This window comes from Rhinolophus hipposideros (assembly GCF_964194185.1).
Source record: "Rhinolophus hipposideros genome assembly, chromosome: 14".
Lineage (NCBI taxonomy): Eukaryota > Metazoa > Chordata > Mammalia > Chiroptera > Rhinolophidae > Rhinolophus > Rhinolophus hipposideros.
Window position 1 is genome coordinate 67,549,169 of NC_138060.1, and position 27,543 is coordinate 67,576,711.

A 27,543-nucleotide genomic window follows, 5' to 3' on the forward strand; every position below is an offset into this window, starting at 1 on the left:
CCACACCAGCTAGGAGAAGTTTCAGTACATGACCATTGTCAAAGGGCTTTGGTTGCCAAGTCATTTTATTTCAACCCATATATTTATGAGTGCCTGAAATTGGTCTGCAGCTAGTCATTTTATGAACGTGAAGTTACATTCTTTTAAAACGAGGACTATTGGAAGTTGAGCTTCTGTTTTAGTATTATTATTATTATTATTATTATTATTATTATTATTATTATTCAATGTACTGGGGTGACATTGGTTAGTACAATTCTTAGGTTTCAAGTGTGCAATTCTGTAACTCATCATCTGTACATCACCACCAGAGTCAGTTCTCCTTCCATCACCAAATATTTGAACTTTTAGAAATACATTTTCTCTGTTAATTGGTGCCTGGGACCCCAGCAAATGTCTATACAGACAGCTGTTATTTCAGGGTTTACAGTGTTTTAGCTTTTCCTCATCGAGGGGTTCCTGTTGACTTCCCTAATTCTGTGGGGAAGAGTTAAAGGGCTTTGTGCTTCCTGAGTACCAGTGTGTGTCCACCATGGTGCCCTTGTCCTGTCACTTCCTGATGCCCAGATGTCTCCCTCCTCTTCTTCACGGATAATTGCCGGCAGATTGGAACTGGGAAACGAGTGAACGTGTGCTGATCAGTGGATATAAGAACAAGTGTCACCCTAGTGGGAGTGAATAGATTGAGACTGTAATCTCTGCCCTTATTTATGTTTGAAACCGTAACTGCCCGGGGGGAGCTTGTTTGTTTAGCTCCGGAAACCTGTGTCCGCATTCCTGTGTGGTTTAACTCGCTGCTATTTCCTTCCGTCCTCAGTGCCCCCCCATCTCAGTCTCGTCTCTGAATACAGGGGACCTTCAGTGACAGTGGTGGTGGCCACAGCCTCCGAGGTGCTTTGTGTTTTCAGAATGAAAGTGCGCTCATTATGTTTACTCCAACAGAGCTCATCGGGTGACGTGATGATCAGAAACATCCAGCTGAAACACAGTGGGCGGTATGTCTGCATGGTGCAGACTGGGGTGGACAGCGTTTCGTCGGCCGCCGACCTCATAGTGAGAGGTAAACGTGGCTTTGTAATTTCACGTCTTACCTGAGCATTTCTTCCTGCAGGAAAAGCCGTGAGGAGATAGCATGAGAGCACACAGGGTGTCACATGCATTTAAACCCCTTCACAATGTGACAATAAGGACGGGTGCTAATTCAAAGAAATAAGAATCTCAACTCTGCCCTTCAAATTGCTCTCATGTAGTAAGCCCTGCACACCTGCTACCAAGGTGATGTGTTTTGAGCAAGTCATTAATTCAGCGATTGTGTTTAATACGGAAGGGAACAGCACCTGTGTGTGCACGCAAGCGTGACTCCTTCCAGAAGGACCAGAACCACCCAGAAAGCCTGAGGAAATCGGCCGATCTGAGCTGCTGTCCAATGTGCTGATTTGATAGCAGACTGAAGACCGACCAGAGTGCGTCATAGAATAGAGCAGCCCCAGATGACACACTGGGAAGGACAGAGACGTGCCCATAGGTTCAAGGGCAGGACCCTTGCCCAGAGTAAAGCACGTTGAGTTTGGAAAGTGCAGGAATCCTGCGGCACAGAGGCCTCAGAAAGCAAGGTTCCCCGCAGTCGGGGAGTGTTGCAATTTTGCAATTACTGCCCCACATCCAGATTTAAGATCTGACAACAGAAATGTGGGGACAGTGGTAGTTTTATTGCTGGGTTCATGGCCTTTGCCACGATTGCTTTTGAAATTGGGAGCAGTTGGAGGTGTTATAGTGGTCATGTGACATGTTCTTCCCTTTGGTAGAAGGGATGACATTTATGGAAGAGCGTCCCACTGTTTTTCTTCTTGCCATCCCTAGGTTCACCAGGACCACCAGAAAACGTGAAGGTGGATGAAATTACAGACACAACAGCCCAACTCTCTTGGAAAGAAGGTACAGACAACCATAGCCCGGTCACTTCCTACTCCATCCAGGCGAGGACGCCTTTCTCTGTGGGTTGGCAAACTGTCACGACAGGTAAAGGGGGCAGACAAATGCCACAGCGCCCGTCGGAGGAGTTCAAGTCAGTGCAGGGGCTTGTGGACGCTCACCGGTGACTTCCTCCTTGCAGTGCCTGAGGTCACTGATGGGAAAGCACACTCGGCCACCGTGGTCGACTTAAGCCCATGGGTGGAGTACGAATTTCGCGTCGTCGCCAACAACAAAATCGGCGGGGGAGAGCCCAGTCTACCCTCAGAAAAAGTAAGAACCGAAGAGGCAGGTTAGTGTTCTGTTTCCTGAGTAACGGGTCAGACGTTCCCCGGGGCGTGGACTTCCAGTTCCCTTACTCGGTCTGCAGGCCAGCAGGGGCCAGCCTCAGTAACCCATTGTCCTAATTATCTGACCTATCGAACGCAGAACTGGCCACATGGCATTTGTCAGAGACTCACGTGGAAGTGATTCTAACGTAGTGTGACATTTTCGAAAGTCCAGTCCATCGTTGGCGTGCATGATTAGTGCCTGTGCAGGGAAGATGGTTTTGTCACTTACGGTTATTACTCTCTGACACGGCCACCCTGTTGACGGGGGGAGTGCTGGTTTCCTTTATAACGAGCAGTGACAAACTGGGGGATAATGACATTTGGGAGTCGGCTGCCAGGGAATCTCAGTGTGCCATCAGCTCCGTGAATGAGCCAAGTAGTTGATGAGTGGGTGCATGGGGCCCCTCAAGTATAAAATTAAGAGAGAATCATCATTAACATTTGCCAGCTGGGGTCGCTGTGAACGTGAACCATCAGACTATTTTCTAATTCTCAAAATATCCTAACATTACAACTGAAAGTCACAAAGTGTACGTAATATCACATTATTGAGGCATCTGAAAGGATCTAGAGACTCTCCTTCCAGAATCTGTAATGTTAACGTTAACTAAAATGATGTTTTAAATGCAGCCTGTCTGTCACTTTAGGGACTAAGCCGAGATAGGAGGCATGGAGTGTGTTTCAGTCATTTCTATGATGCAGATAATATTAGTGGCAGGTCTGATGAGCAATAGAGAACCATTCCTTTATGCACATGATGTAGTTGAGGGGTGCCTACTATCCTGAGGACTTTCTCCATGTGGGGGGGGGGCATGCTGTGAACAAAGAGCCGCCTGCAGGGAGCTTTTAGATCTTCTCTGCGTCCTGGGGTTTCCTCAGCAGAAAGTCTCTGTGGACTTGCACGTGAGAAAGCTGACGCCTGTGTGGGGTTAAGAAGAATGTCTCATCACAGGGCTGAGGAGTTGAGCCTGGGCGTTTTTCTGCAAAGCCAGAGTTGACTGGAGAATTATGACTCTACTGGAATAGTCACAAGTGAAATGTTCATGCTGGATTATTTCCCATCATTATTTCCCTGCTGAGTCACTTTTCCTGTTGTATTAACCTTCATACTGAGCCCTTTTTTCCTACTGTTTGAATCTTTGATAATTTCATGCAAATATAAATTATTTAATGATCTTTCCAAAGATATTTACAGTTGACCCTTGAACAACATGGGAGATGGGGTACTGACCCCTGTACAATTGATGGTCTGTGTATAACTTTTGATTCACTGAAAACTTAAGGTGTATCTCAGTATCCACAGGGGATTGGTGCCAGAACCTGGCAGATAGGATCAGAATATGAGGACACTCGAGTCCCCTGTATACCCGGATGTAGGACAATGTATACAGTTGGCCCTCTGTATCCGTGGACTCCAAACTGCAGATCAGAAACTGTACAGGTGTTTGTCCAAAGAAACTCCCTGTATAAGTGGACCCACACAGGTCAAAGCTATGTTCAGGGGTCAACTGGTATATATACAGTATATATAATGTATATATATCATCATACAGTATATACAGTATATGTAATGTATATATATCATCATACAGTATATACAGTATATATAATGCATATACATGCAGGCATGTGTATGTTTAAAACGTGACAGTGATCAAGTTATTTCAGATGTTAAAAATGAGCAACATTGAAACTTCTTTGAGATGCGTATTGCCACATACAAAAAGGGTTTCCTCTCTGTCTCTCTAACCCACCCAGTTCCAGAAGCGCCTCCTTCAGAAGTCAGTGGAGGAGGTGGAAGCCGGTCCGAGCTGGTGATCACCTGGGATGTAAGTGGCTGGGCAGCCTCCCCCTCGGGTGGCGCTGGTGCTGCTTCTGGGGAAGTACTAGCAGCTCCTGTGTTTCAGTGCTCGCTCTGTGCTAATCACGTTCCTAGCATTTTGCATATTTTTAAAATTGCATCCTTGCTACATTTTGTAATAGATGAAAACACTGAGGCAGAGAGTTACTAAATAATTGTCCCAGTCATCTGGCTGGTAAACAAAGGGATGAGAGGTCCTGGCTTTTACTCCTGCTCTGCCCTCGCAGCTTTGCACTCAGCTGCACGACCCGCTAGCTACACAGACCCACGGACACTGGTGGGTGCTGGCTTCCCGGCCGTCCTCAGCCAGGGCTTTATGTCGCAATTGGGAACAGTCTTAATTAGCACCTTTAAAGTCAGAAGGCACTGGCATTATCTCTATTCTTTGAAGGTGTTAATGAAAACATACAAACCAGGGGTCATGAGGGAATGTCAGTAGGAATTTTTGACACGATCCAAATGCAGCTTTGTGTCTAATATGTTGTTTTTACTTCTTTTTCTCTAGTTTTACTTCTTTTACTTAATTATCCTATCAACGTACGATTTCTTTCCATAAACTCAGCATTAGGGGTTAGTCGATTTTTACTGGGCTTAAGAGATGAGGTATAATTAGCATTATCATCATTATTATTATTATTATTATTATTATTCAGAATTCAGACTGGGACCATACATCCTCTTATTTTATATGATGCTCAAAATCTGAATAATTTTAGAAGACCTGAGTCAGTCACCTGGATGGCGATGGAAGATGCTGTTTGTCTGTTTAAAAGCAGCTGAGTGTCCCACTGAACGTTTGCTCTTCATAGGATGTTGGTTATTATCTGATGGCTTTTATGAAAGACTGGGGGTGGCAGCTCCCTTGCCTTTGGCCTGCCGTCACGTGTGGGGGTTTTCTTGTCTCTCTGGTACAGCCAGTCCCTGAGGAGCTGCAGAACGGTGAGGGCTTCGGGTATGTTGTCGCATTCCGCCCTCTTGGAGTCACCAACTGGATCCAGACAGTGGTCACGTCTCCTGACACCCCGAGATACGTCTTCAGGAATGACAGCATCGTGCCATTTTCACTGTATGAAGTGAAAGTGGGGGTTTATAACAACAAAGGTGAAGGGCCATTTAGCCCAGTGACAACAGTGTTCTCTGCAGAAGAAGGTACGGGGACCATGATGCTCATAGGTCAGCTGCAGCTGATATCCCTGTGACTCACACCCATTTCTTCCAGTTGAAGAATGGAGCAATGGTGGAAGTCACACTTAGATGCCCAGTGCAGGCGGCAAAGAGCAAACGTCCCCTGAGAGCTGAGACTCAGCGGCTAGCCAAGGGCTCACCAGTTGGTTAGGATTCCGTTTATGAAGACTCCATCCTTAGTTCCACTTGTGACCAGGGAACAGCACACCCTCCCCAGCTTTCTTTTCTGGGGTCCGACTGAGATCTTCTCTTGGAGGAGCCCTAGTCTCACGTTGGACAGTGGTGCCTATGCTGAGGAAAGGATGTTAGCAGGCGGGGGACGGAGACCCAGGGAGAGTCACTGGCGAGTGCACTGTGTGGGTTCTCAGCCACGGCCGTTCCCCTCCCGCCTCTGCACCTTCTCCTGTTACCAGCCTTTCTACCACTGATGGCTTGGGGAATGTCTTTCTGTTCCAATGTCAGAAAGAGAGTCTACTCTCTATTAAAAAAGTGAGGGATTTATTGGGAATATGCTGGGGCCTCCCACTGAATCGAAGGAGGAATAAAACAGCACACCTGGTGAGGGAGGGGGCCGGTCAGCGTCACCGTGTGTCTCCTGGAGCAGCAGCCCTGTGGGCTCCTTGCCTTCCCAAACCAACTCCTGAATTCTCAGGAGAAAAAATCCGAGAGGTCCGTGTTTGGGCTAAAAATCTATCTTGGTACCATGGTCCGTTTAACAAAGAAATAGATTAAATGTATTGGGGTAACATTTACTCTGGAGGAGAAAGTGTCACTCAGAGCTGTGCTCTGAGAGGGGAGCCCATGAAGCCCCCAGAGTTGTCTGTTACCAAGGGGGTCTTTTACCGTGTGCTGCACTCTGTGCATGTCTGTCTGCACCTTCCAAAGAGGAGCCTGGGCTAAAGAAGTTACTCACTAAATGCTTGTTGAATGAATGACCTTTGTTTGACAAAATAATGATGATGATGGTGATGACGGTGGTGATGGTGGGGATGGTGATGAAGAAGGAGCAGCATTTATGGGCATAGGTGTTCTCAAGCAGGAGCTGTGGGAAGTAGCGGAAAGAAGTAGTGGTGGTTGGGTGGAGAGAACAAAGGGAAAGAAGGGAACAAAATGAGATATGAGAAGGACGTGCGGGAGAGGAGACTGTCAAGTAAGGAGAAGCCTGCGGCTCTGATGCCATCCGTCCCTAAGAAATAGAAATGGATCGGTGCCTCTATTTTCATGACATGATTCATGTTTTCTAATATGTTTACAGAATGTTCTATAATTTTTCAAATATGTTAAAATGCTTTTTAGAGATAAGAACTTCAGTCCATTTTTTAATTAACGACCAAAATTGTAATTGGTTCCCCCTTTCTGTCCCCAAACAGAACCCACAGTAGCTCCATCTCATGTCTCTGCACAGAGCCTGTCTTCCTCAGAAATTCAACTTTCCTGGAACGCCATTCCCTGGAAGTTGACCAACGGGCACTTGCTCGGCTATGAGGTAATTCTTTCATCAGCTCGCGTGTCGAAGCTGCCATGCCACCTTGTCTCCATTCATGCAAAAGTTTTTGTAACAATGATGTCTTAGCAAAAGTCTGACTTCTGTTGAAATTTTCCCAGCTCATTGTCCCATGTGACTATCAGTGGTTGTTGAATGTAACTCAACTAGCGGAATGAAAATCACTTTAGTTGGGATAGAAAAGAAAAAGTAATCATAGAAAAGGAAACCATGTATCGTGGGATCAGATCACTGTAATAGCAGGTTTTTGTGACAAGGCTCTGGGAAGGGAGCCCCAGGAGTGACTGAGGTTGAATTTCCCATTAGCTGAGTGGGTTATGGAATTCAGAGTTAAAGCAAATTTATGTAAAGAAAATAAATGAACACATGTTGCACTCCTCTGGCAGTAGACAGAGACGGACTCCCCCCATTTATAACTCTGCCCTTTATGGACCGTAGGACAAGACCTAATTCCTGGACCCACTGTAGCTTGTGACACAATTAAGAGAAATAAACAAGAGGATACAGTGAGACGGCTTCGTGGCGTGCGAGCCCCACAGGGATGGTAGCAGCCACGGGAGACGGCCTGACAGCATGGGTTAGGGAGACATTGACTTCAGAATACATAAAGTAAGCGGACAGGGAGCCATCCAGATAAAGATGTTCTGTAAGGAAGTAGAAGTCACCCCTGTCAGCCACGTCAGGAACGCCGGGTTCGGGGAACAAGAGAGAAAACCAGCCATCCACGCAGTGCCAGCTTGTGGCTACCGTGTTAGCGTTGGATAGACCTGCAGTGGGACCCACTAGGATGGAGTATGTGCTCTCAGGACTGGGCGGCCTGACCCACGGTGCTAAGCGCTTTGGGTGACATTGGCCCCACGGCAGGGGGCAAAAACATACATGTTGATTGAATAAATGTGGTTTTGGTTCTGTTATTGCTGTGTTGTCTTGAGCGAGCTATGAAAACCGCGAGGCTCCATCCAAACAAGGTACGAATAATGGTAACTATCATAATTCAGCCTGGCTGGAGAACTAAATGAGGTAAAGCTGCCATAGCCCACGGGCCAAGGAGAGCTCGGGCCTCCACTTCTCTCTGTTTGGGAGAAGATGTCACTGGAAGGAAACCTGAGAATCGGTGAGGTGCCCAGGGACGCTTGGCAGAGCCCTGGGCTGTGACTCGGGCCGCTGGTGCCGCCTGAGGGGGAGGCAGATAGATGTGGGGGTGGTGAGCCAGCGGGCCCCCTCCTGAGCTTAGCTGTGGGTTGGAACGCCCTGCACTGGCACTGGCACGTCTGTGTCCCAGCGGCCAGCCTAGCATCATGTGGCACACGAGTACAGCCCTGGAGGGACACGAGTGGTGACAGTGATTCCTGGGTGCTCCGGAGATAGATGTAAGGAGAAAGAAGACGAGCTAAGAGAAACAGGTGGTAATCGGGGAAGTCCTAGGAGCTGATTTAAATTATTCCAGGATACAAAATGCATTTTCATAGTTTCAGCAATGATTTAAGCCCCACGCAGGGAAACTAATGGCTTAGCATTGGACTGAATTACCAGACTCCTGGCTCCCTCTCTGGGTGGCGGTTTCCCCAGGTGGCTTTATATCTGCTCACAGCTCCTCTTGTCCCTTGTCCCAGAGAGGGTGGGTCCTATGCCACGCGGCGTGCTGAGCACACGTCGTCGTTGCCATCCAGGCTCATGTCCCTTCTGACCTGAGCATGGAGTCGCTGACGTGCTGACTTCCGTGGGCTCCCACTCCTTCCGCCCCTGAGCTGTAGCACTCAGGTCAGGATCTTTTCTTGTGCCCGGCATGTGGAAAAGAGATGCCGCCGGCATGACAAAGGGGACGCAGGGCAGTGAAGTTCACGTGTGGGGGCCTCGGGCACCAAGGGCCTGGCAGGGTGTCCAGAGCCCATTGGAAAGTCAGTTTGTATAAGGCGAGAACAGCACTTGGAACATTGACCTTGAGGAGTGATAGACACACAGGTCTGCTTGTGCAGTAACATAGATCCCCAGGGACCTGGTGGAGTCTTTCGGTGTTTGGCAGGGAATGTAGCCAGAAACGTGGGCCGATTACCAAACTAAGTGCCAGTGTCTTCATCCAGCCTCCGGTTCTAAACCACTGAACAGAATGTGTTTAGATCCTAACATTTTCGGTAGAATGGAAAAAGATGTCAAATATTTGAGTAGTTTTTGAGAATATGAAAAGTCTCCTGAAAAAAGACATATACATGAAGTCTAATCCCTACTATCAGGCAAAGAATTCACTTCACTCTAGAAGGAGTCGCATGTACAGAGGAAAATGGGAGAGAGAAAATCCAGGCACGTTTAAATAAGTGGAAAGCAGGCAGAAATGAATTAGAATGAATAAAATGAGGACATTCAGCTTTGGTGGCAGGATTTGTTATGCTGGAGAGAGCGGGCACTGGGTGAGCGAGGATTGTATGGATGGAGCTGTGTCTTTTATCAGGCAAGACGGCCCCTTCCAAAGTGTGGCTCAGCCTGGGGGAGCCAGGGAAAAAGGCCTCCTGATTCCGGTGAGAGGCCGAGGGCGAGGGGGCTGGCATGTGCTGGCGGCCAGCCCCCCAGGACTGAGGGAGAAGCCTGCAACGCAGGTCTGCATGTGTCCCCCACGCACCACAGCATGCGATCCTGCTGACACCGATGTAAATGCATTCGGTCAAGCAGCTAAGATGAAATATTTGTGTCTCTGAAAATCTAAGTATAAACAAAATGATTTTAGTTGATTAAAATAGCGTTTGTGACTTAATACCTCTACTTTAATGGTTAAAAAGTGCCATTTTCAAGCATTATTTTTTCCAGACTGCATTTCATTTTAAGTTTAAATTAAGTGGAGTCTCAGATGCACTAATATTAAGGTTTCCTCAGCACCGGCCCATTAGTCTGTGGAAAAACCAAATCACTGGCAGAATAGAGATGGTGTTTTAATTCCTGGCATTCCTCAAGCTGGTTTCTGTTTACTCACCCACAGACGCACACACACTGGCATGTGGACCGGCTTCATGGTTCTGGAGAGAAACCTGTTATCTCCTCAGGACGCGGTGGATACCTAGAGCCTTAGGGCGTCAGCTCAGTGCACGCCCCCAGCCCCCCCACGGTCCAGTTACCGTGTTCAACTGTGGTCCAAAAATATACGTGGAAAAGTCCTGAGATAAACAGTTCACAAGTTTTAAATTGCGAGCCATCTGCATAACGTGATGACACCTGGAGCCATCCCGCTCTGTCCCCCTGGGGGTGACGCGTGCCTCTGTCCAGCTTCTCCCCAAACGTCAGTCGCTCAGCACCGGTCTCGTTTATCAGGTCATGTGCTGGGTCACCACCCTGCCACCTGCCACCCTGCCACCTGCCACCCTGCCACCTGCCACCCTGCCACCTGCCACCTGCCACCCTGCCACCTGCCACCCTGCCGTGTGCAGACCACCCGTATTTTACTCTCTGTCACATTCGCAGAGCGTTCATTACAGTTTATTGTTATAATTGTCCTCTTGTAGTCTATTGTTAATATCTTACTGTGCCTGATTTGTAGGTCGTATCCGCGGTTTCGGCCCCCCCCCCCCGGGTGTTGGAACGTGTCCACGTGGATTAGGGGACGACTGCACCCAGCTCGCGAATGAAGGGAACTGTTTCTACTCTGGGAACAGAACATTTCTGACCCCCAGTGTGGGTTTTCCTCCACTCCGCCAACTTGGCGACAGCAGCGGGGTGTCCTCTGCCACTCACGTGAATTCCGAGGCTGTGCACGTGGAGCTGGAGGCCGACCCCCCAAGTTCAGGGCTCAGCCTGTGCCCCACACACCAGGTGCCCGTCCCCAGTCCAGGCCTCCGTTACTTCCATCCACGGGCTGTAAATCCTGGGTCGTCCCCACCCGGTCCTCGGGTTTGACAACTGACAGGAACAGCGCAGAGAATTCAGGAAGGCACCTCCCCTGCCCTCACCTGTTTATTATAAAGAGCGCAGTTCAGGGGCGGGCCCTGCTCTCCAGGCCCCGCCCACACCTGCACGCACAGGTACGGGGGCGGGGTCAGACTGCCCTGCTCTCCAGGCCCCGCCCACACCTGCACGCACAGGTACGGGGGCGGGGTCAGACTGCCCTGCTCTCCAGGCCCCGCCCACACCTGCACGCACAGGTACGGGGGCGGGGCCAGGCTGCCCTGCTCTCCAGGCCCCGCCCACACCTGCACGCACAGGTACGGGGGCGGGGTCAGACTGCCCTGCTCTCCAGGCCCCGCCCACACCTGCACGCACAGGTACGGGGGCGGGGTCAGACTGCCCTGCTCTCCAGGCCCCGCCCACACCTGCACGCACAGGTACGGGGGCGGGGCCAGGCTGCCCTGCTCTCCAGGCCCCGCCCACACCTGCACGCACAGGTACGGGGGCGGGGCCAGGCTGCCCTGCTCTCCAGGCCCCGCCCACAGCTGCGCGCACAGGTACGGGGGCGGGGCCAGGCTGCCCTGCTCTCCAGGCCCCGCCCACACCTGCACGCACAGGTACGGGGGCGGGGCCAGGCTGCCCTGCTCTCCAGGCCCCGCCCACACCTGCACGCACAGGTACGGGGGCGGGGCCAGGCTGCCCTGCTCTCCAGGCCCCGCCCACACCTGCACGCACAGGTACGGGGGCGGGGCCAGGCTGCCCTGCTCTCCAGGCCCCGCCCACACCTGCACGCACAGGTACGGGGGCGGGGCCAGGCTGCCCTGCTCTCCAGGCCCCGCCCACACCTGCGGCGCCCAAGGCCGGATGCTCTCAGATCCCCCAGGTGGGGTTTCATGGCGGCTCCATCGCGTGGGAGGGTCGGTCAGCGTGGCCGTGGGTGCGTCTCACTGACCCACCGCAGCCCCTGTCAGGAGGGGGCTGAGTGGTAACCCTTGTGCCCGCGCCCCCCACCGTAGCCCGTCCTGAGGCTGCGCAGGGGCCCAGCTCCAGGTGTCTCCTTAGCGTACAGAGGACACTAGCTCCTCGGAGACCCCAGGGGTCTGGGGGGCTGTGGCCCAGGACACCCTGCAGAGACCAGGTGTGCGTTTCCTGCCATGTCCCCGGGACGTGGTGGGCGGGAGGGGGCATTTTAACCTGCGTTGGTTCACGCCCATCACTGAGGTGTGAGGCCCTGTGGGCGGACCGGCCTCACCTGTGCGGTTCCACCTTGCTGTCGCCCCTCTGCGGTCTGCGTGCCAGGAAATGCCAGTTGCCCCTTTCTCGGGCAAACAGGCGCAGATGCCCTCTGCTCAGGGGCGACCTTGGCCTCGGCGTGGAGTCAGGGAAATGGGCGAGGCCCAGAGCAGCCCAGCACCCTCCCCTTGGCAGCCGACACGCGTTTTGTTTGCCCCACTAAACGCAGTGCGCATTTATTGATAGCACGAAAACGGCTGTGGTGCTCAGTTCCAGAAAGTTATCAGGCGTTTTCTCGTACCTTTTGCCTGTTCCTTAATCTCTCCTCCTGGAACTCTGGTTTGAACCTTTCACGTTGTCCTCAGCGTCTGCCACGGCTTTGTCACTTCCGTCGTTCGTGTCCTGGATTTATTAACTCTCCCTTCTGCCCTCTAGTCTTCAGCTTAATTCTGTCACTGAAGTTGTTTTTCAGTGTGGTGTTTCTCGGGCGTGGACTCTCGCAATACTGGACCCGCCCAGTCTGTCCCCTCTGTCGCCTCCTCTGGCCTCACACACCCCGACCCCTCGGGTGGGCTGCACACTGGCCTCGCATCTGCCGGCCTCTGTCGGTGCACGGGAGCCGGTGGCCTGGCCTTGTCAGCGGGTCCTTGTGCTGGGTGGCACTTGCCCCTCTTCTCTCTCTCATGCGCACTGCCGTCATCGCGTCCACTGCTGCACCAACCTGTCAGCACGAGCATCGCCCTGGAGCTCAGCCCTTTCCCCGTCCTCACCCGGCTGGTGCTTGTGCCCCGTAATCCCACTTAGGGACGTTTGTTCCGTCCTCACAGGACAGCTGAGAGGGGCAGCAGAGCCTCTGTCTCTGCTTCCGCCTTCACTTTTCCTTCTGTGTTTTTTTTTTAATTGTCTAACCTCACACAGATATCTTTGAGCCAGGTTTTATAGAACGTAACTGATTAAGTACTTAAAGAAATGGGAAACATTCGTGTCACCGCTGTCTTTGTTTCCGTTACATGCATGCTCATTCCATTTTCAGTGCAGTGAGATGATACGGTAACATTCAACTCCCATCACATTCATCAGTGCACGTGTTCTCCACGTACGGATATTTCTCCTCCTGTCAGCGTGGACACCTGCGATTAGATCTCATTCTGGTCCCTGAAGGCAGTGAAAGCACTTCACACACGTGCTGCCGGCGTGTACCTCCACACACTCCCCGTACATTCACGTAGAAAAGCGACTCCAGTGCCAGGGAAAATTTATCTGTGTTCTTCATTAAATCGCCTCCCTGGGAACAATTTCGTAGCAGCTGCCACTGAGGTGATTTGACACCAAGGGAAAGGCCATGGGTCAGAACCGCACAGTGACCAGCGTGACTGGGCCACGTCACTGCTCCTGCCGCTGCTGTCCCAGCCGTTCAGTGGGGGTTATTCCAATAACTGTGGTTTGCCTCCCACTCACTGCTGCCTCTGGGCACAAGGCTTCAGGCTGTCGGTAACGTCCCACTATAATGATTGATTAGGCACCTCGCTTGTTGACAACTACAGTGCTTCAAGGGCGGGGACTGTGTCTCATCATTCTGGAGTCGTGCAAACCTCACAGCAGCTACAGTGTGTGTGGCCAGTGGCCCCTAATGTGTACAAGCTCTCGGTGCCCGTCGGTGGTCAAACACCGACGGTAAAAACAGTTTGTTATTCTCACCTGAATTAATGAATAACTCCTGTGTGGTTTACAACAGTGCGTGGGGTCTGTCAGATGTGTGCATGTTATTTGGTAAAATGTCATGACGTTTTAGTATTACTTTGATGCTTTAAAGCTGTGGAAACTGCATTCAATTTAGTCCCAATCGTCTGGGTTCACATCCTCCTTGCAGAATGTAACACACTCACAACACACACACACTCACACACGTATGTGTAAATACATAGGGACATTCGACTTACACTCATAAGCTGTACTGTTAGTGTGCTCAGTTAGGACCATAACTGATTCACCTTGTGCTACTAATTCTTTAAAGAAAGAATTTACAGCTGCTCATTTAAGAAAACAGTCACTTAGTGTACTTTCTCAGAGGCCTGAAACCAGTTAAGCGGTGCAGCCCATAAGCACGTGTTGTCTGGGCCACACGTTGTCTAAAACACGGAGCCAACTCTAAACTGGGAGCATTCACATTCAAAGCAGGGTTTCTGCTTTCTTTAGGAAACACCAACCAGCCCTGTGCTCGCTGGCCAATCCCTCGCAGTGAGCCGGGGCTGAGGGGGGGTCCCTCACTAACAGGGACGTGGCTGCTGGCTTGCCACAGGCCCGCAGGTCCCCACTGTGGCCAGCACTGACATCAGCACACTCACTGTAAAGCAGTTGTTTATTTACACGTCAGAGTGGTTTCCTGTTCTCATGTTTTGCATCAAGAATAGAAAAATGAAAGACAGAAGGGTGCAGTCCCAAGAAAGACGAGAGAAACAGCCTGGGGCCATGTTTGTGCTGCCCCTGCAGGGACGGTCAGTGTTCCTATCTGATCTCAACCTTTCACAAGACATTTGTTGGGTGGTTTTGTTGCTGTTGTTGGTTTCAGTCCTGTTTTCACTTTGCCAGCAACCCAAGCGTCTCAGCAGAGCTTTGCAGAACTCTCCAGCTCACACTGGAGGCAGTTACGGGGCGTGGGGTTTCCCCGCACGTTTTCTGGTTTTATCAGATGTTACTATTAACTGATTTCCATACTATGTACACATACACCTTCACACAGTCTCAGTTCATTCTGCACGTTTCCGAAACAGGAAGTCCACAGGAGACATTTTCACGCGTACTGATACTTCACTCCTACCTGCTGCTCCCTGCAGCTCTGCAGACACAGATGGGCAGTTGGCATCAGCCATCACCGTGGGACTGCCCCAGCTGGCTTTGACAGGCTTTTTCCGACAGCTCGGGCTCCCCACCGTCCCATGGAGTCTGAGAGCTGCAGCCTTCCGGAGATGAGCTGGGCCTGGTTGATCAGGGTCTCAGTCGGGGAGCTGGTCACTCGTCTAAAATGCAGGTTTTGCTTTCACTTTCCACGTTGAGGATTAGACTCCCGTAGTATTCAGCCCTGACTCTGAATTAACCTGACTTACTTGTGTACTTGTTGATATCTGTCCCCTCGAGTCCCTGTTCTCTAAGTTCTGTGGCACGGAGCTGAAGGCAGCAACCTGGCACACAGTTGGTCCTTAAATATTTGCTGAATAACTGGGGAAGTAAGTCCATCCCCAAGCCCACGTTCGTGCCACGTGTGGAATGGGAAGGTGCCTTGCGAGCCCCGGGCACCACTCATGCTTTCTGACCACAGGTGCGGATCTGGACCAGTGGAGAGGAGGCCTCGGCCAGCAGAGTGACGGTGGCCGCCAGCCGCACGTCGGCTACTCTCCGCGGCCTGAGGAGCAACCTGGCCTATCACGGCGCCGTCCGGGCTTACAACAGCGCTGGCGCCGGGCCCTTCAGCGCCACCGTGACCGCCACCACCAGGAAAACCCGTACGTATGACCGGGGCTCTCGGTGTAAGGAGCAGTGTGCGTTCCTTCTGCGTCGCCTGAAAGGGACAGCGAGCCGGTGAGCCCCGCCCCATGCCTGCACACGCAGAGCCACACGTGTGTCTCCGTGCAGAGCGACACCACACCAACCCGCGGGTGACCCTTTGGAAAAGCTCAGCGTGAGCTCTTAGACGTGTCTGTCCACGTTTCTCTTAAAATGCCACCAACTTGATTGGTTTATTTTCCTGTATTTTTAGCCCCCAAAGCTTGAGGATTTCTGATACGCGTGAACAAATTCACATCAAACAATCAGAAGTGATTTTTCTCTTCTTTCTACATTATTCAGAAGGTGGCGATGTACAGTAAAAGTTTGCCGTCAGACAATGTTGGTCCACGTGAATGTACTGATACTTTAAAAACTCTGACTAGAGACGTTCTTAATTTATTTTCAAAATTTATTAACTCAGGAAAATCGTTTGCTTACCTGGCTTTCTACGAGAATGAGACGGTCAAGTTTTGCTGGGTTGCCTGTTTCATCGGTGCATCCCTGTTGTCATATATAATTCCCCAGTTTGTATGAGAACTCGCGTGTGGTGGCAAAGATGGCTCAGCGCCCGATAATGTAACGTTGAACATCATGGCTCGTGTGGCGTCTAAGTTCAGATGCGCGTAAATCGGGATTCTGCTGCTTTGGATTTCAACCAAGCAGCGTGAATCCTCCCAGGGAAGTTTACGTGTTTACCTGTCATTGTCTGTAGAAAGGGAAGTTTGGCTACCAAATTGCTAGGGTCCTAGATTGCAGAGCAGACGTTTGGAAACGAGCCTTTCCTCCCTTTGCAGCAAAGATTTACAGGCAGCCAGCTAATGTTGTGTCCTGCAGTAGTAATTAGAGGAAGCCTGACCCAGTCTCTTATCCCCAACACGCAGTTGGGCTTAGACCCTGGGGAAGGTGTGTTTGGCAATGAACTGAAAATGCTCTGTGTCTAGAACTCCTCACTAAACACGTTGGTGTTCCCATTATCAATTCTGAATTAGTAAGATTTAAATATATGTCTTCATTTACATGTTCAAAGCATCAGTCAAAAATTCTGATTGCACAAATATGTGCAGAGAAGTTTCTGTGGCTCTGTCCTCTGACGACGTACTCCCAATGTGAACACCGCCTAGGAAAGTAGGATGCAGTGACAGCGTGACGTCACGGCCCAGGGAAGAGCCTGGTGGTGGGTAAGGCAGGAGGAGGGGGCTGGTTCTAGATCAACGGGAACATCATGGCAGGTACAGTGAGTGACACAAGTTGTGAGAAGAAGCAGAGCCCTCTAACTTGGAGTGTGCAGATGCCCAGTGAAAGCGGGGGCTCACGGGATGAGCGTGACTCGCGGGGCTGATTCTCACTGAGCACTTTCCCGTCACTGTTCTAAGTACGTTTCACGTAATGATTCCTAATGTCACTTCCGGGGGGAGGACACTCAGGTGCAGGAGGGCAGATGACTTTGCTGAGTCTCAGAGGCAGGAGGAGGACGCGGCCTTAACCATGGTCAGCATTTCTGCGTCTCGTTTAACGTCAGCTTTGCTGGGAGTTTCCTCTGCGCTGAGAACCTGGTGAGGTGCTCACAGATCGCCAGGGCTCCTCGCCACGGAGCTGTCACGCGATGGGGATCCCAACAGTGGAGTGAAACCTCAGAAAACGGTACAGTCCTGTGCCCACGATTCAGCGGGCCTCTGCCTGTGGGTCTTTGAGTGACAGTAAGGACAAGCTTCCTACGTGGAGAGGAAACGCCCCGGATGACGACTCCAGTCCTCCTAAGGCTGTACGAGGAGCCGTCTTAGGTTGATTGTTAAAGTTTATGTTGGTAATTTTCGAAACCTGCCAAAATACCGGTAAAACAGAATCTTCTGAGGCAATTTCTCATATTGTTACCGGCAGCTCTGAAGGCATCGTAGCCATCGAGGTGGTTTTGGCTACAAATCCTGCTCGCACATTCTGGAGAGGCTTTTGTGATTATGAAGACAATTATTGTCACGCCCTGGGCATAAAGCTCTTAAGTACCATCTTCGATTGGCTTGCTGTGTGTCCTCCCCTCGGTTTGTCACCTGCAGGGGACAGAATGCTCTGTGTCTTGTTGACCCACACTGGGGGGCACTGATGAATTGTTGATGAGTGACAAGCTGGGTGAATCCAATCTACAGAAGCAGGTCAGCGTGAAGCACTTCCTTTGGACTGAAAACTGTGAATTTAACACTCACTGTAGTCCTTTCCCACTTGCTCTGAATGTGCAGACGGCGTATACTGGTAGCCGTGGCGTTGGGTGCACGGCTTACGCGGCCGACCTGATGTTGTCTTCACTCATGTGACAGAATGAAGCTCTCCAAGGCGAGTGCTGCGGCCTCCGTTTCTGATATCCACATACTTGTGCTTGCTGAAACCATTTCTGAGTGAAACACTAATTAGCCTCTTTAATCTAAAAGGGGTTTCTGTTACTTGCAACCAGAAAGCTAACTCTTGAGAACATCTTCTTTCTGAAGACGCTGATGAGGAAAAATTGCAGATGGTACATCAGACAAAATCTGTTGGCTTCTAAAAGGAAACGTGTTGACAATTTTATGCTCGGAGATTGCAGGAATGGATTTGTAGGGCAAATAGTCTGCTTTGTGTAATGAAAAGTCAAGTGGTGATTCTGACTTTCTGGGTACGAGAATCTTCTCGCAGGACCTCACACTGGACATTTCTAAAGCTCGGTTTTTGGTCACCCACCCGCCCCATTTCAGACAGGCCCCTCCTGCAGTAAATTCAGCCCAACACGTCACCGAATCCTGGACTCCCCCGACTGGTATCCCACAGCTGACGGGGCTCTGAGTCTAGAGGGCTCACCACTCAGTGCCATCACAGGCCACCACCTGGGCGGCCTCCCGCCCGGAAGCCACTGTGCTGCTCAGCCTGCCCCACCCCACCCCACCCCCACCGGCCGCCCTGGGGCCTGGACCATGCTCATATGTCACTTGTCATTGCCTTGCCCTATGTCCTGTCCTTAGATGTCCCGCCAGACCCCCCACCACCCCTCCGCGTCCCACGGGGACTCCTTCCTGCACTTTCTGCCTCTCCGGCCTCATACTCTCCCCCGGCTGCCCTCTGCCCAGGACGCCCGGCCAGGCGCCACCTCACTGCCATTTTTGAAGGTACAGCCCCCTCCCCGACACCCCTCCTGCCTGCTTTGTTCCACACACAGCACTTGGAGCCCACAGCCTGTGACTGTAACTCCTCTGTCCTCTGCCACCTGCGGTGGCCGAGTGCAGGCCCTTGGGGCAGAGACTGGGCATGGTCACCACTCTGTCCCCAGCACATGTTGGTGTCTAACAGTCACACTGGTGACAAGACTCCGTCCGTCCTGCTTCTTGACTTGGGCTCTCGGATGGTGCACTGCCCTTCCCGGGTTCCCTCCGGGGGCAGCAGCTCAGGGTGACTTCTGTGAGGGAGACACGCTGGGCAGTGGGTACCTCCTTCCAGGACCCTGCTCTCCCAGCCGGCGTGGCCCTCTGCTCCTCCCAGGACCAATCGCAGCGTCCCGCTGGTGGAACACGGCCTCGCCTGGCCTGGCAGCGCCTGGAACGAGGGGCCCTGCGTGTTCATGGCCTCGCCGGGGACGGTGCGTGTGTGTCCACGTGAGGAAACTCTTATAAATGGCAGAATTGCTCTTCCAGACGATGGCGGGCACGGCCTGTGAGCTGAGACAACATCAGCCGCACGAACTTAAGGCTCCCAATTAAGTGTCCTCAGGAAGTAAAGGATGTAAGTGAGAAGCACTCAAAGAACACGAGTTTGAATACGGTGGGAGTTTGGATGAGGATTCCTGCCTCGAGAGCTTAACTTGGAAGTTCTGGGGTTTTCAGATGCATGAGTCATACTTAGTAAAATGCACACTCGTCTGCTCCGAGCTGTCACTCTGGATGTGCCTCCATGCGAGCTGGCCCGAACTTTATCTGCCATCGTCCTTCTCAATTTTTGTCATTTCTCTGGGCCTCCTCTCAGAGGTACCTGATGTCTATTTCTTAAAAATCAACTTACTGTTTTTACTTTAATAAACTTAAAAAGAAAAGGGAACCTAAGTTTCTGAGTGTGCAAAGCAGTATCATGGCGCTAAAGAGACGTGAAGAGAATAACGAGTTAAGCACTGGTGACAGCGGTAATAAGGACAGCCGTGAACAAATGAGCCGCCCTCGTGAGAATCTCTTGTACCGTGTCGCTGCCTGTCCAGGCCTCTGAGCCGCTTTGTCTGGGATGATGTTTCGAAGGGAAAGGAAGACCCAGTGGGCCCCAGTCAGGCCTTGTCTGCACGCGGAAGGGAATTTCTCCCCCGGGACTGAAGGGCTGTGGGCTGCCCCGTGACGCGTGTCACCTCCGCACGGCTGCCTGACGCACCGCGGCCCACGTACAATGACGACACACCGGTACCTGAGCTCGTGCCTGAGACCTACCACCGCTCCTGCCTGCCTGTGGGCTTCTTCCAGCAAAGGCTTTCCTGGTTTAGGAAGCGCTGAAGCAGGATAACAGGAAGGCCCTGAACACCACCAGGTTTCAGGCAGGGCCTCGGCCTCGTGGAACTGTCGTGCCTCCAGCCACACGCGTGAGCCTTGCGCTCTGTGCTTGTGGGGGCGGCCGCACTTCCTGAGAGCCTTCCACTCGCCTGGGAATTCTCTAGACAATCGTACCTGTTCTGCTTACAGTTTCAAGACCCTGATACGGGCTCAGAGACCACACGGGACGTTGTCTCTGCTCCCAAGGAAGTACGTATGGGCTGGCAGGAAACTGGGTATTAGTAAAAACAGAGTCACAAATTAGAAAAATACCTTTGATGAGGATTATTATAGAGAAAGGGGACTTGCTATGTGCAAAGAGCCCGACTTCATGCTGAGAAATCAGGAAACGTGTTCCTGTGAAAGTTGATTATATTGAGAGACATACATGGTTAGTGTTTCGTTTTACATCCTTCACAAATCTGACGTTAATCATACGAGAGTTAAGTAACGTCACAGGCTGTCACCACCATGTACCATCATGTGTTTCCTTTAATTTCTAATTGTGGTAAAAACCCATCAAGTTTCCATCTCACCCATTTTAAATGTAGGGTTCAGTGGTGTTACGATTGGTTACTGTGCAGCCAGTGTCCAGAACCCTTCGCGTCTTACAAAACTGAAACTCTGTCCCCATTACATTGCAAATAGCCCTTTGAAGCCCCAGTCTTCCCTCCCCAGTGGTGTTTCAGCCCTCGGCAGCACCGTTTGATGTTCTCCTGCGCTCAGCACGGCAGCTTGAACGCCGTGAGCTGGCCTCAGCTCCCTGCTAACACCAGGTCACCAGGTTGCCGAGTGGGGTCAAGGAGCAGATTCTAGCCGAAGACACCACCGTAGGGCACACAGCCCGGCTGCTGTCATCGGTCCCATGGTGTGTCTCGCGGCTTCGGTCAGTGGTGCTCATAAGTGGCCCAGCACGGTCACTCTCATGTTATTTCCCTGCGACCAACTCAGGTAACAATGTCACAGCCTGTGGCTAATCCCCAAGGATGACACATGTCAGCACTGTCAGGGGCACTTGCCACGCCCCTTATCAATACCACGCGGGTGATATTGCTGTGTTTTGTCCTGTCATTTCCGTGTCCCGTCGGTGCTGCTACTGAGCACCCCCGCCCTCCCAGCACGAGGCCACTGCCTCCTGTTCATGATGGAAACTAAACTAGGAACCACATTTTTAAACCACAGTGTCGTTAATTATCTAAGGAATTCTCATTAACGTTTTAGTGTTTTACCTTATTTTTTTTAAAAATCGCTTTAAACGTGTTCAGTGAAGAAGAAAGCACAGAGTCAGCTGCAGTTCTTCGTGTCTGTGGCAGTGACTTCCTGGATGTTCTTACTTCCAAGGCCCCCCAGTCCCCCCACCTTCTTACCCAGCTGCTTAAACACCGTCCACACTTCACTTTAACCTCCTCGACTGGCAGTTCCTCAGCCTGTGTCAGAACGGGTCCCAGCCTGCCCTCCTGGCCCGTCCCTGGCAACCTGGCCGTGCTGGGAGGGGGGCAGTGGCTGTGTCCCCACCATCAGCACGTTTTCCATGGACCTTTGCGAACGAACCTAAAGTGTGTGATGAATATGATCCAGTGAGTTGTCTGCACTGGGACTGAAATGCCTTGTGGAGGGAAATGTGGCCTCGTCGCGTCCCCGAGTCCAGCTGTGCCCTGCGTCGCCGTGGGATTCTGCGGGAGGCCTTGCTCTGTGCTGTGGGAAAGGCCCCTCATGCTCACCTCGGTTTGAATTTCTCCTTTCCATCCCCAGCTCCCAGCCAGCCCCCCGGAAACGTGGTCTGGAATGCTACAGACACGAAAGTGCTCCTGAACTGGGAACAAGTCAGAGCCATGGAGAACGAGTCGGAAGTGACTGGGTACAAGGTGAGTCGTCACTACGGTGTGCGCTTTCCCGGGGAGGCTGGCTTCCGGGACCCTCCTCTGTGATGACGTGGCTTCTTTCTACAACCTGCTTTTCACATGCAGGTGCAAGCTTTGTGTCACCAGGGCATTTTCCCAAAATGTCTGATTTCTTAAACAGACATCAAAGTGAAAGAATTCTATTCACGGGGAGTTTTGGACAAACTGAATTGTTTGTGGTGTTGCTTAGTTTGCTCACACATACTCAGTGCTGGCTCCGATTCCGTGGTCTGGGTTCCAGGTCAGGCGCGCGGCCCTTGCCCGCGTCTGGAGCCTGAAGCACAGCCCAGCCAGCCCTTCCCAGCCTCCGTGGCTTTGAGGAGTGAAGGCTGTGCCGAGTGCTCATTGAGGCCGAGTCTGAGGCCTGTGGGAGAGCTGTGCAGGCAGCTGGCCTTCCAGGGGGTGCAGAAGGAGGGTGACGTCCGAAGAGGAAGTGCTGTGAGCAAAACTCCATGCGGGCAGCACACAACCTGCAGGATGTGTCCCTGCGTCTTAGGTTTTCTACAGGACCAGCAGTCAGAGGAACATGCAGGTGCTGAACACAAACAGGACGTCAGCGGAGCTGCTGCTGCCAGTCAGGGAGGATTACATCATCCAAGTAAAGGCCGTGACTGAGGGAGGGGACGGCACCAGCAGTGAGCAGATCAGAATTCCAGGAGTGACCAGTAAGTGGGGCGGGGGGCGCTTCCTGTGCCTACAGCGTCCTGTCCTGACCCCCAAGCGGGACTCAGCCAGTGCCTGTCTGTCCCCTCTCTTCCCTCCATGTTTCTTATCTGAGTGCTGAGGTCTTGGAATAAGAGACGCATGCAAGGGGAGTCCCTAACCAGTGCTGCAAAATAAGGGGACACATGAGAACAGAAGACGGAAAAGACGTCGAGAAATGTGTAGCAGAACTTTAATTTTTTCCCTCATTCTGAGCCTAAAATTTGCCCTTGGATTGCCTATGGAAACAGAATTCCTTAAGCATTTTTCAAGGACAGTGTTGAACCCACAAACTGCTTTTAAGATTTTTAATATACAAGTTGTTTGGCTTCTAGAAATTATAGATGAATCTTATCAATTCTTTACAAAGCAGAAAAATCCTTAATATTACTGGCCAGTCCAAAAGACAGCCTTAAACAAAATTCTCATTTTCTGATTTCAAAGAAGGTTTACACATTTTCCTTTAAAAATCCAAATGAGCCTGTTTTGTTACACGAATTAAACTTTTAGAAGTAAAGGAGAAAGACTTATTTCTCATTTTATCAGTCACAATGGTAGAAGGTATTTTATCTTTTACCATGTTTCCCCGAAAATGATACCTAGCCGGACCATGAGCTCTAATGCGTCTTTTGAAGCAAAAATTAATATAAGACCTGATTATATTATATTATATTATATTATATTATATTATATTATATTATATCTGATTTTGTATTATATTGTGTTATATTAGACTGAGTCTTATAGTATAGTAAAATTTGTATTATAAAGCAAAAATATCTTATAGTAAAATAAGACCGGGTCTTATATTAATTTTTGCTCCAAAGACTCGTTAGAGCTGATGGTCAGGCTAGCTCTTATTTTCGGGGAAACAGGGTGAATCTCAAATCGGGAGTTTTCAGGCCTCCATTTAAGTTCAGCTGACCCTTGACCAACACGCATTTGAACTGCGCGGGCCCACTCACATGCAGATTTTTTTAAATAAATGTACATTTGGCCCTCTGTACCCTGGATTTTGCGTCTGTGGATGCAGCCGACCATGGATTGAAACCTCCTTTCCATGTCAGCTCGGGAAGCCGTCGGTGTGGATGGCCAATAAGTTATACTTGGATTTTGACGCACGGTCTGGGCGCCCCTAAGCCGGCATTGTTTGGGGGTCACCTGTACGGCAGAAGCCATGCCATCTTCCTATCCTGTAGTTCTTAGCGACATAGGTCACGTTGCTCCTTTCATTGAGCTCGGCCTAGACTGTGGCATTGGCATTCGGGGTTCAGACCTTTAACCTTGGAAAACAAAATGGCCAACATCGTTTTGTTTGTGAAGGGAAAGGGAGACGTGGAAACTTGGAGGCATTTTATCTTTTCATGAAACCATACAGACTGCAGCCCTTGCACTAAAACAAACAAACAACTAAAGTATTTGAAGAAAATGCTAAGTGTGTAGCTCAGAACTGCAAATCTGTAAAAACTGTATCAGAATACAGGCACTTCTAAAAGTGTGTGCACTTAAACAGAGCAAAGCCAGGAGTTAACTTGCGGTGCTGATGGCCGTGAGGGTTTTACAACCGAGACGTGCTCTGCTCCCAGAACAACACAGGTGTGGAGCTGACTTTCCGTGTGGCAGAGTGGGATCAGGCAGCGGAGAAGGTCCCAGGCAGACTGTCAGCGTTCTAGGGCTGCCGCGGTCAGAACAGGCTTGTCCTGTGACGTCTGCCCTCTCGCCGAGCCGCACAGGCCAGCACAGGCAGGCGCTGAAGTCACCTCCGAGAAAGCGGGGCTTTCGTTGATTCCTTTGTTTAAAGATGATGTTTTATATTAGGCGTGATCGTTTATCTAAAAGTGTATAAAGTAGAAACAAACACAGATATTTTAAATTCTTATCCAATGGAGCTTTATTTAATTAAACTGCTGAATTATCTCAGAGTTGTCTGTCGTGGAGTATAATTGTTTTCAGAATGATTAAGTTGTTTTTTAGTTTCAATGAAAGTAAATAATACTAGTGAACAAAGCCTAGACTGGTTTGAGCAAACTGAAATGCACCAGTTTTCATAGGTACCCTTGGCTCCACTGACAGAAGGAATGAGGGAGGGCTGCTGAGGTTGTCACTGTGACTTGATTTTTGGAGAAGCACTGCTTTGGTCCTGATTCCTTATTAACTGGCTGTTTATCATCTTTGACAGATACAAATGCAAGAGGGTCCGCGTCGGCCATCTCGAATGTCCTTCCCGTGCCAGGTTATATACCCATCATCCTGTTTTTCACTGTAAATGCCCTGTGGTGATTCGAACACTTTTTTTACTGTTTACTAGAAAGTTAATCGGTTACAAAAAAAGTGCTTTCATGAAATGCAGTGATAATGCATGTTGTTGTTTTTTTTTTTTCCCAACTCTGTATTTTTAACTTCTGGTATGTAAAATATGAATATAATTTAAAAAATAGTTTAGAATCCTTTTAGGGGAATCTGAAATGCCTTAATACTTGATAAACCAAAGATATTTCCATATTATGTACTTTAGACTTTTGACAGATGTCCCGAGCTATGATTTAAGCACTGCCCAAGGACTGATGTGCTCCTTTGGGTACACACACGTGTGTCTGGTGTGGTGGATTTAGTGTAGAAAAGCCCATTTCATCCCAATCCTATTTTCCTATTATAGCAGCATTGTTTGGGAGACTTATAGTGAAAAACCCATCTTAAAAATCACCCTGTTCGGAAGAGGGAGCATGTGATTCAAGAAGGGTCGGGAAATGCCGCCTCAGAGGTGGGCAGGCTGCTGTTTGTTTCTAGTGTCCTACTCAACGAATGGGGTCCTTCCCAGATCACTTTGCTTTCCCTACTTCTCCAAAACGTGCAGACAGTGATCCCATCCTCCCTGCCTCTGCCCGTGGGTTACCTGTAACAGAGGAAGGACAGGTGGGCGGGCCTGGTTGCCCCCGTGCTGGGCCCCCCGCAGACAGCAGTGTCAGTGCCCTGCACGGTGTCGGCCCGCGTTCCATCCTAGATAATGCTTTCTTTTCCACTCAATGATGTTATAAAATGGAAATGATCACATTTTATCCTTTCCCAAAAAAAAAAAAAAAAGATTAAAAAGGAATGTTTTCCATCACACCTGTCTATGAAGAAGCTTTCATGGTGGAGAAAATAAGGAACAAAATCCACAGGATTCATTTCTAATTTCTGATTCCATTAAGAGGCCCTCTGTGTTTCGGATAACATAGGTGGTTTTTAATGGAATCCAACCGTCTCTCTGAGGGAGTCTGGCGGGCTTTTTCGTTCCCGACTTACCTTTGTAATAGAACCACGGCTACGCTGCTGCTTCTGATATGTAGACTTAGTCCTCCCATACGTGGTTTTCAAAGGATTGTTGAAGATGTGACTTCACAGCAACATGTAAAGAGGACATGAAAACCGGCAGACTGAGTGTCAGACACTGCAGAATCCATTTTTTACCTCTTTTTACTGATTTCATATTTTGCGGGAACTTCTTTGCAAAGATATCAGAATGTGAAACCAACACCAGTTCAGATGTCAAAAAACAATAAAAATTCACAAAATTCTGATATCACCATAAAACGTTACTTTACATTTAGATATTGCATTTAAGATAAAGTTGTTATACACAAAGGAGAAAAATATTTACAGTTTCTCTGCAAGGTCTGTATATACTGTATATATCTAGCAAAAAAGCTGAATGACCAGTAGATTTCATATGGCCATTGTTACTTCCAGTCAGAAAGTGGGGAAGCCCATTCTCCAATACCTGTGTTTTATGCTCCATGTAACGAACGGAATAGTACCTTTTCATTATTTGTTATTTAGTAATTCCTATATGTTCCTATGCTTTTCCTTTCCAAGGTAATTAATCTTTCGCTTCATGGTGTTTCTAGCAATATATCTCCATGAGATTTGTACTTTGTTTCATATTGAAAAGTATAAAAATTATCTTTAAATTTCTGTGTGTGTATATCCTATGGTTATCTGTACGTCTGATTTTCTATTATTCTAATAAAATTTATAACAGTTAAATGCCTGTGCATAATTAACTGTGATATGGTCAAAAATAGTTATATTTTCAGTCAACATTTTAGTCTTTCCCCCTTTAACAGGATATTTTAAAAATTATTTTTATACCCTACTGAGTGAAATCATCATTTTGATATCTCTCGATATTAAATGTATTTCAGCTGTGGGGAGAGAGGAAGGAAAGGGGAAACAGAAAGTTCCCTGCAGAACGATGGTGTCTGGTTTCTTCTGACTCATTTGGTTGACAGGCCACTCCCACATCCATGGGAAGTATTTTCGTAAGATTAATATCAATTTCTCAAGTCCATCATAGACTTTCTTTTGGTATCAGTATTAGGGACTTGTTAAACAACCCTCATGGTGTAATTCTAAATATTTGAAAAAGTTTACTAGGAAAAGACTCTAATCACTGGAGAGTTTTCGATGTCATCATTGATGTCAGCACGATTAGAGCCAAAATAATGACTCAGTCATTTTCTTACATGAGGAAAACTTTGAAGATGTATTTATGGGCAGGAGAGTTACGTGGGAAACGCCTGCGTGGGGTTGTGCCCGGTACACACGCGTGTGTGAGGGCTGTGGTTTCAAATTAAGGTGCAGTTGTACTGGGTGTCACTGCACCTGGTGAAGGCCAGAGCCTGGGGAGACACAGAAGCAGATTACACCCGAAGCCTGGCCCTGTGTCCCCCGTGAAGCCAGTGCTGTGTGACACCGCAGAACCAGGTCTGCGCTGAGTCATACGGCCTTGGTCTGAGTGACACTTTCACCAGTCAGTGGCCACACAGGTCTTGCTGACGGGCCATAGCTTCTCCAAGCCTCATTTTCCCTACCTGCAGAATGGGACCAAGGTAGTGTCATTCTCACAGAGTTGCCAGAATCTGCAGTGAAGCTACACTGG

The 27,543-nt window shown here is 49.8% G+C and overlaps 1 protein-coding gene across 5 annotated transcripts in view; it reads left to right on the forward strand.

Moving 5' to 3' along the window:
- Nucleotides 1-26,892, forward strand: part of CNTN3 (contactin 3) — a 180,649-nt gene extending 153,757 nt beyond the window's left edge. For 4 of the 5 annotated variants that reach the window (XM_081072445.1, XM_081072443.1, XM_081072447.1 and 1 more), the window contains 10 exons: nucleotides 943-1,060; nucleotides 1,861-2,019; nucleotides 2,114-2,263; nucleotides 4,062-4,132; nucleotides 5,079-5,313; nucleotides 6,720-6,835; nucleotides 15,270-15,453; nucleotides 21,772-21,884; nucleotides 22,417-22,585; nucleotides 24,802-26,892. In XM_081072445.1, coding sequence (XP_080928571.1) covers nucleotides 943-1,060; nucleotides 1,861-2,019; nucleotides 2,114-2,263; nucleotides 4,062-4,132; nucleotides 5,079-5,313; nucleotides 6,720-6,835; nucleotides 15,270-15,453; nucleotides 21,772-21,884; nucleotides 22,417-22,585; nucleotides 24,802-24,902 — 1,416 coding nt within the window. In that variant the 3' untranslated portion in view covers nucleotides 24,903-26,892. The remainder of the gene's footprint in view (nucleotides 1-942; nucleotides 1,061-1,860; nucleotides 2,020-2,113; nucleotides 2,264-4,061; nucleotides 4,133-5,078; nucleotides 5,314-6,719; nucleotides 6,836-15,269; nucleotides 15,454-21,771; nucleotides 21,885-22,416; nucleotides 22,586-24,801) is intronic. The other variant, XM_081072446.1, reaches the window with a different exon arrangement.
- Nucleotides 26,893-27,543: the final 651 nt, after the last annotated feature.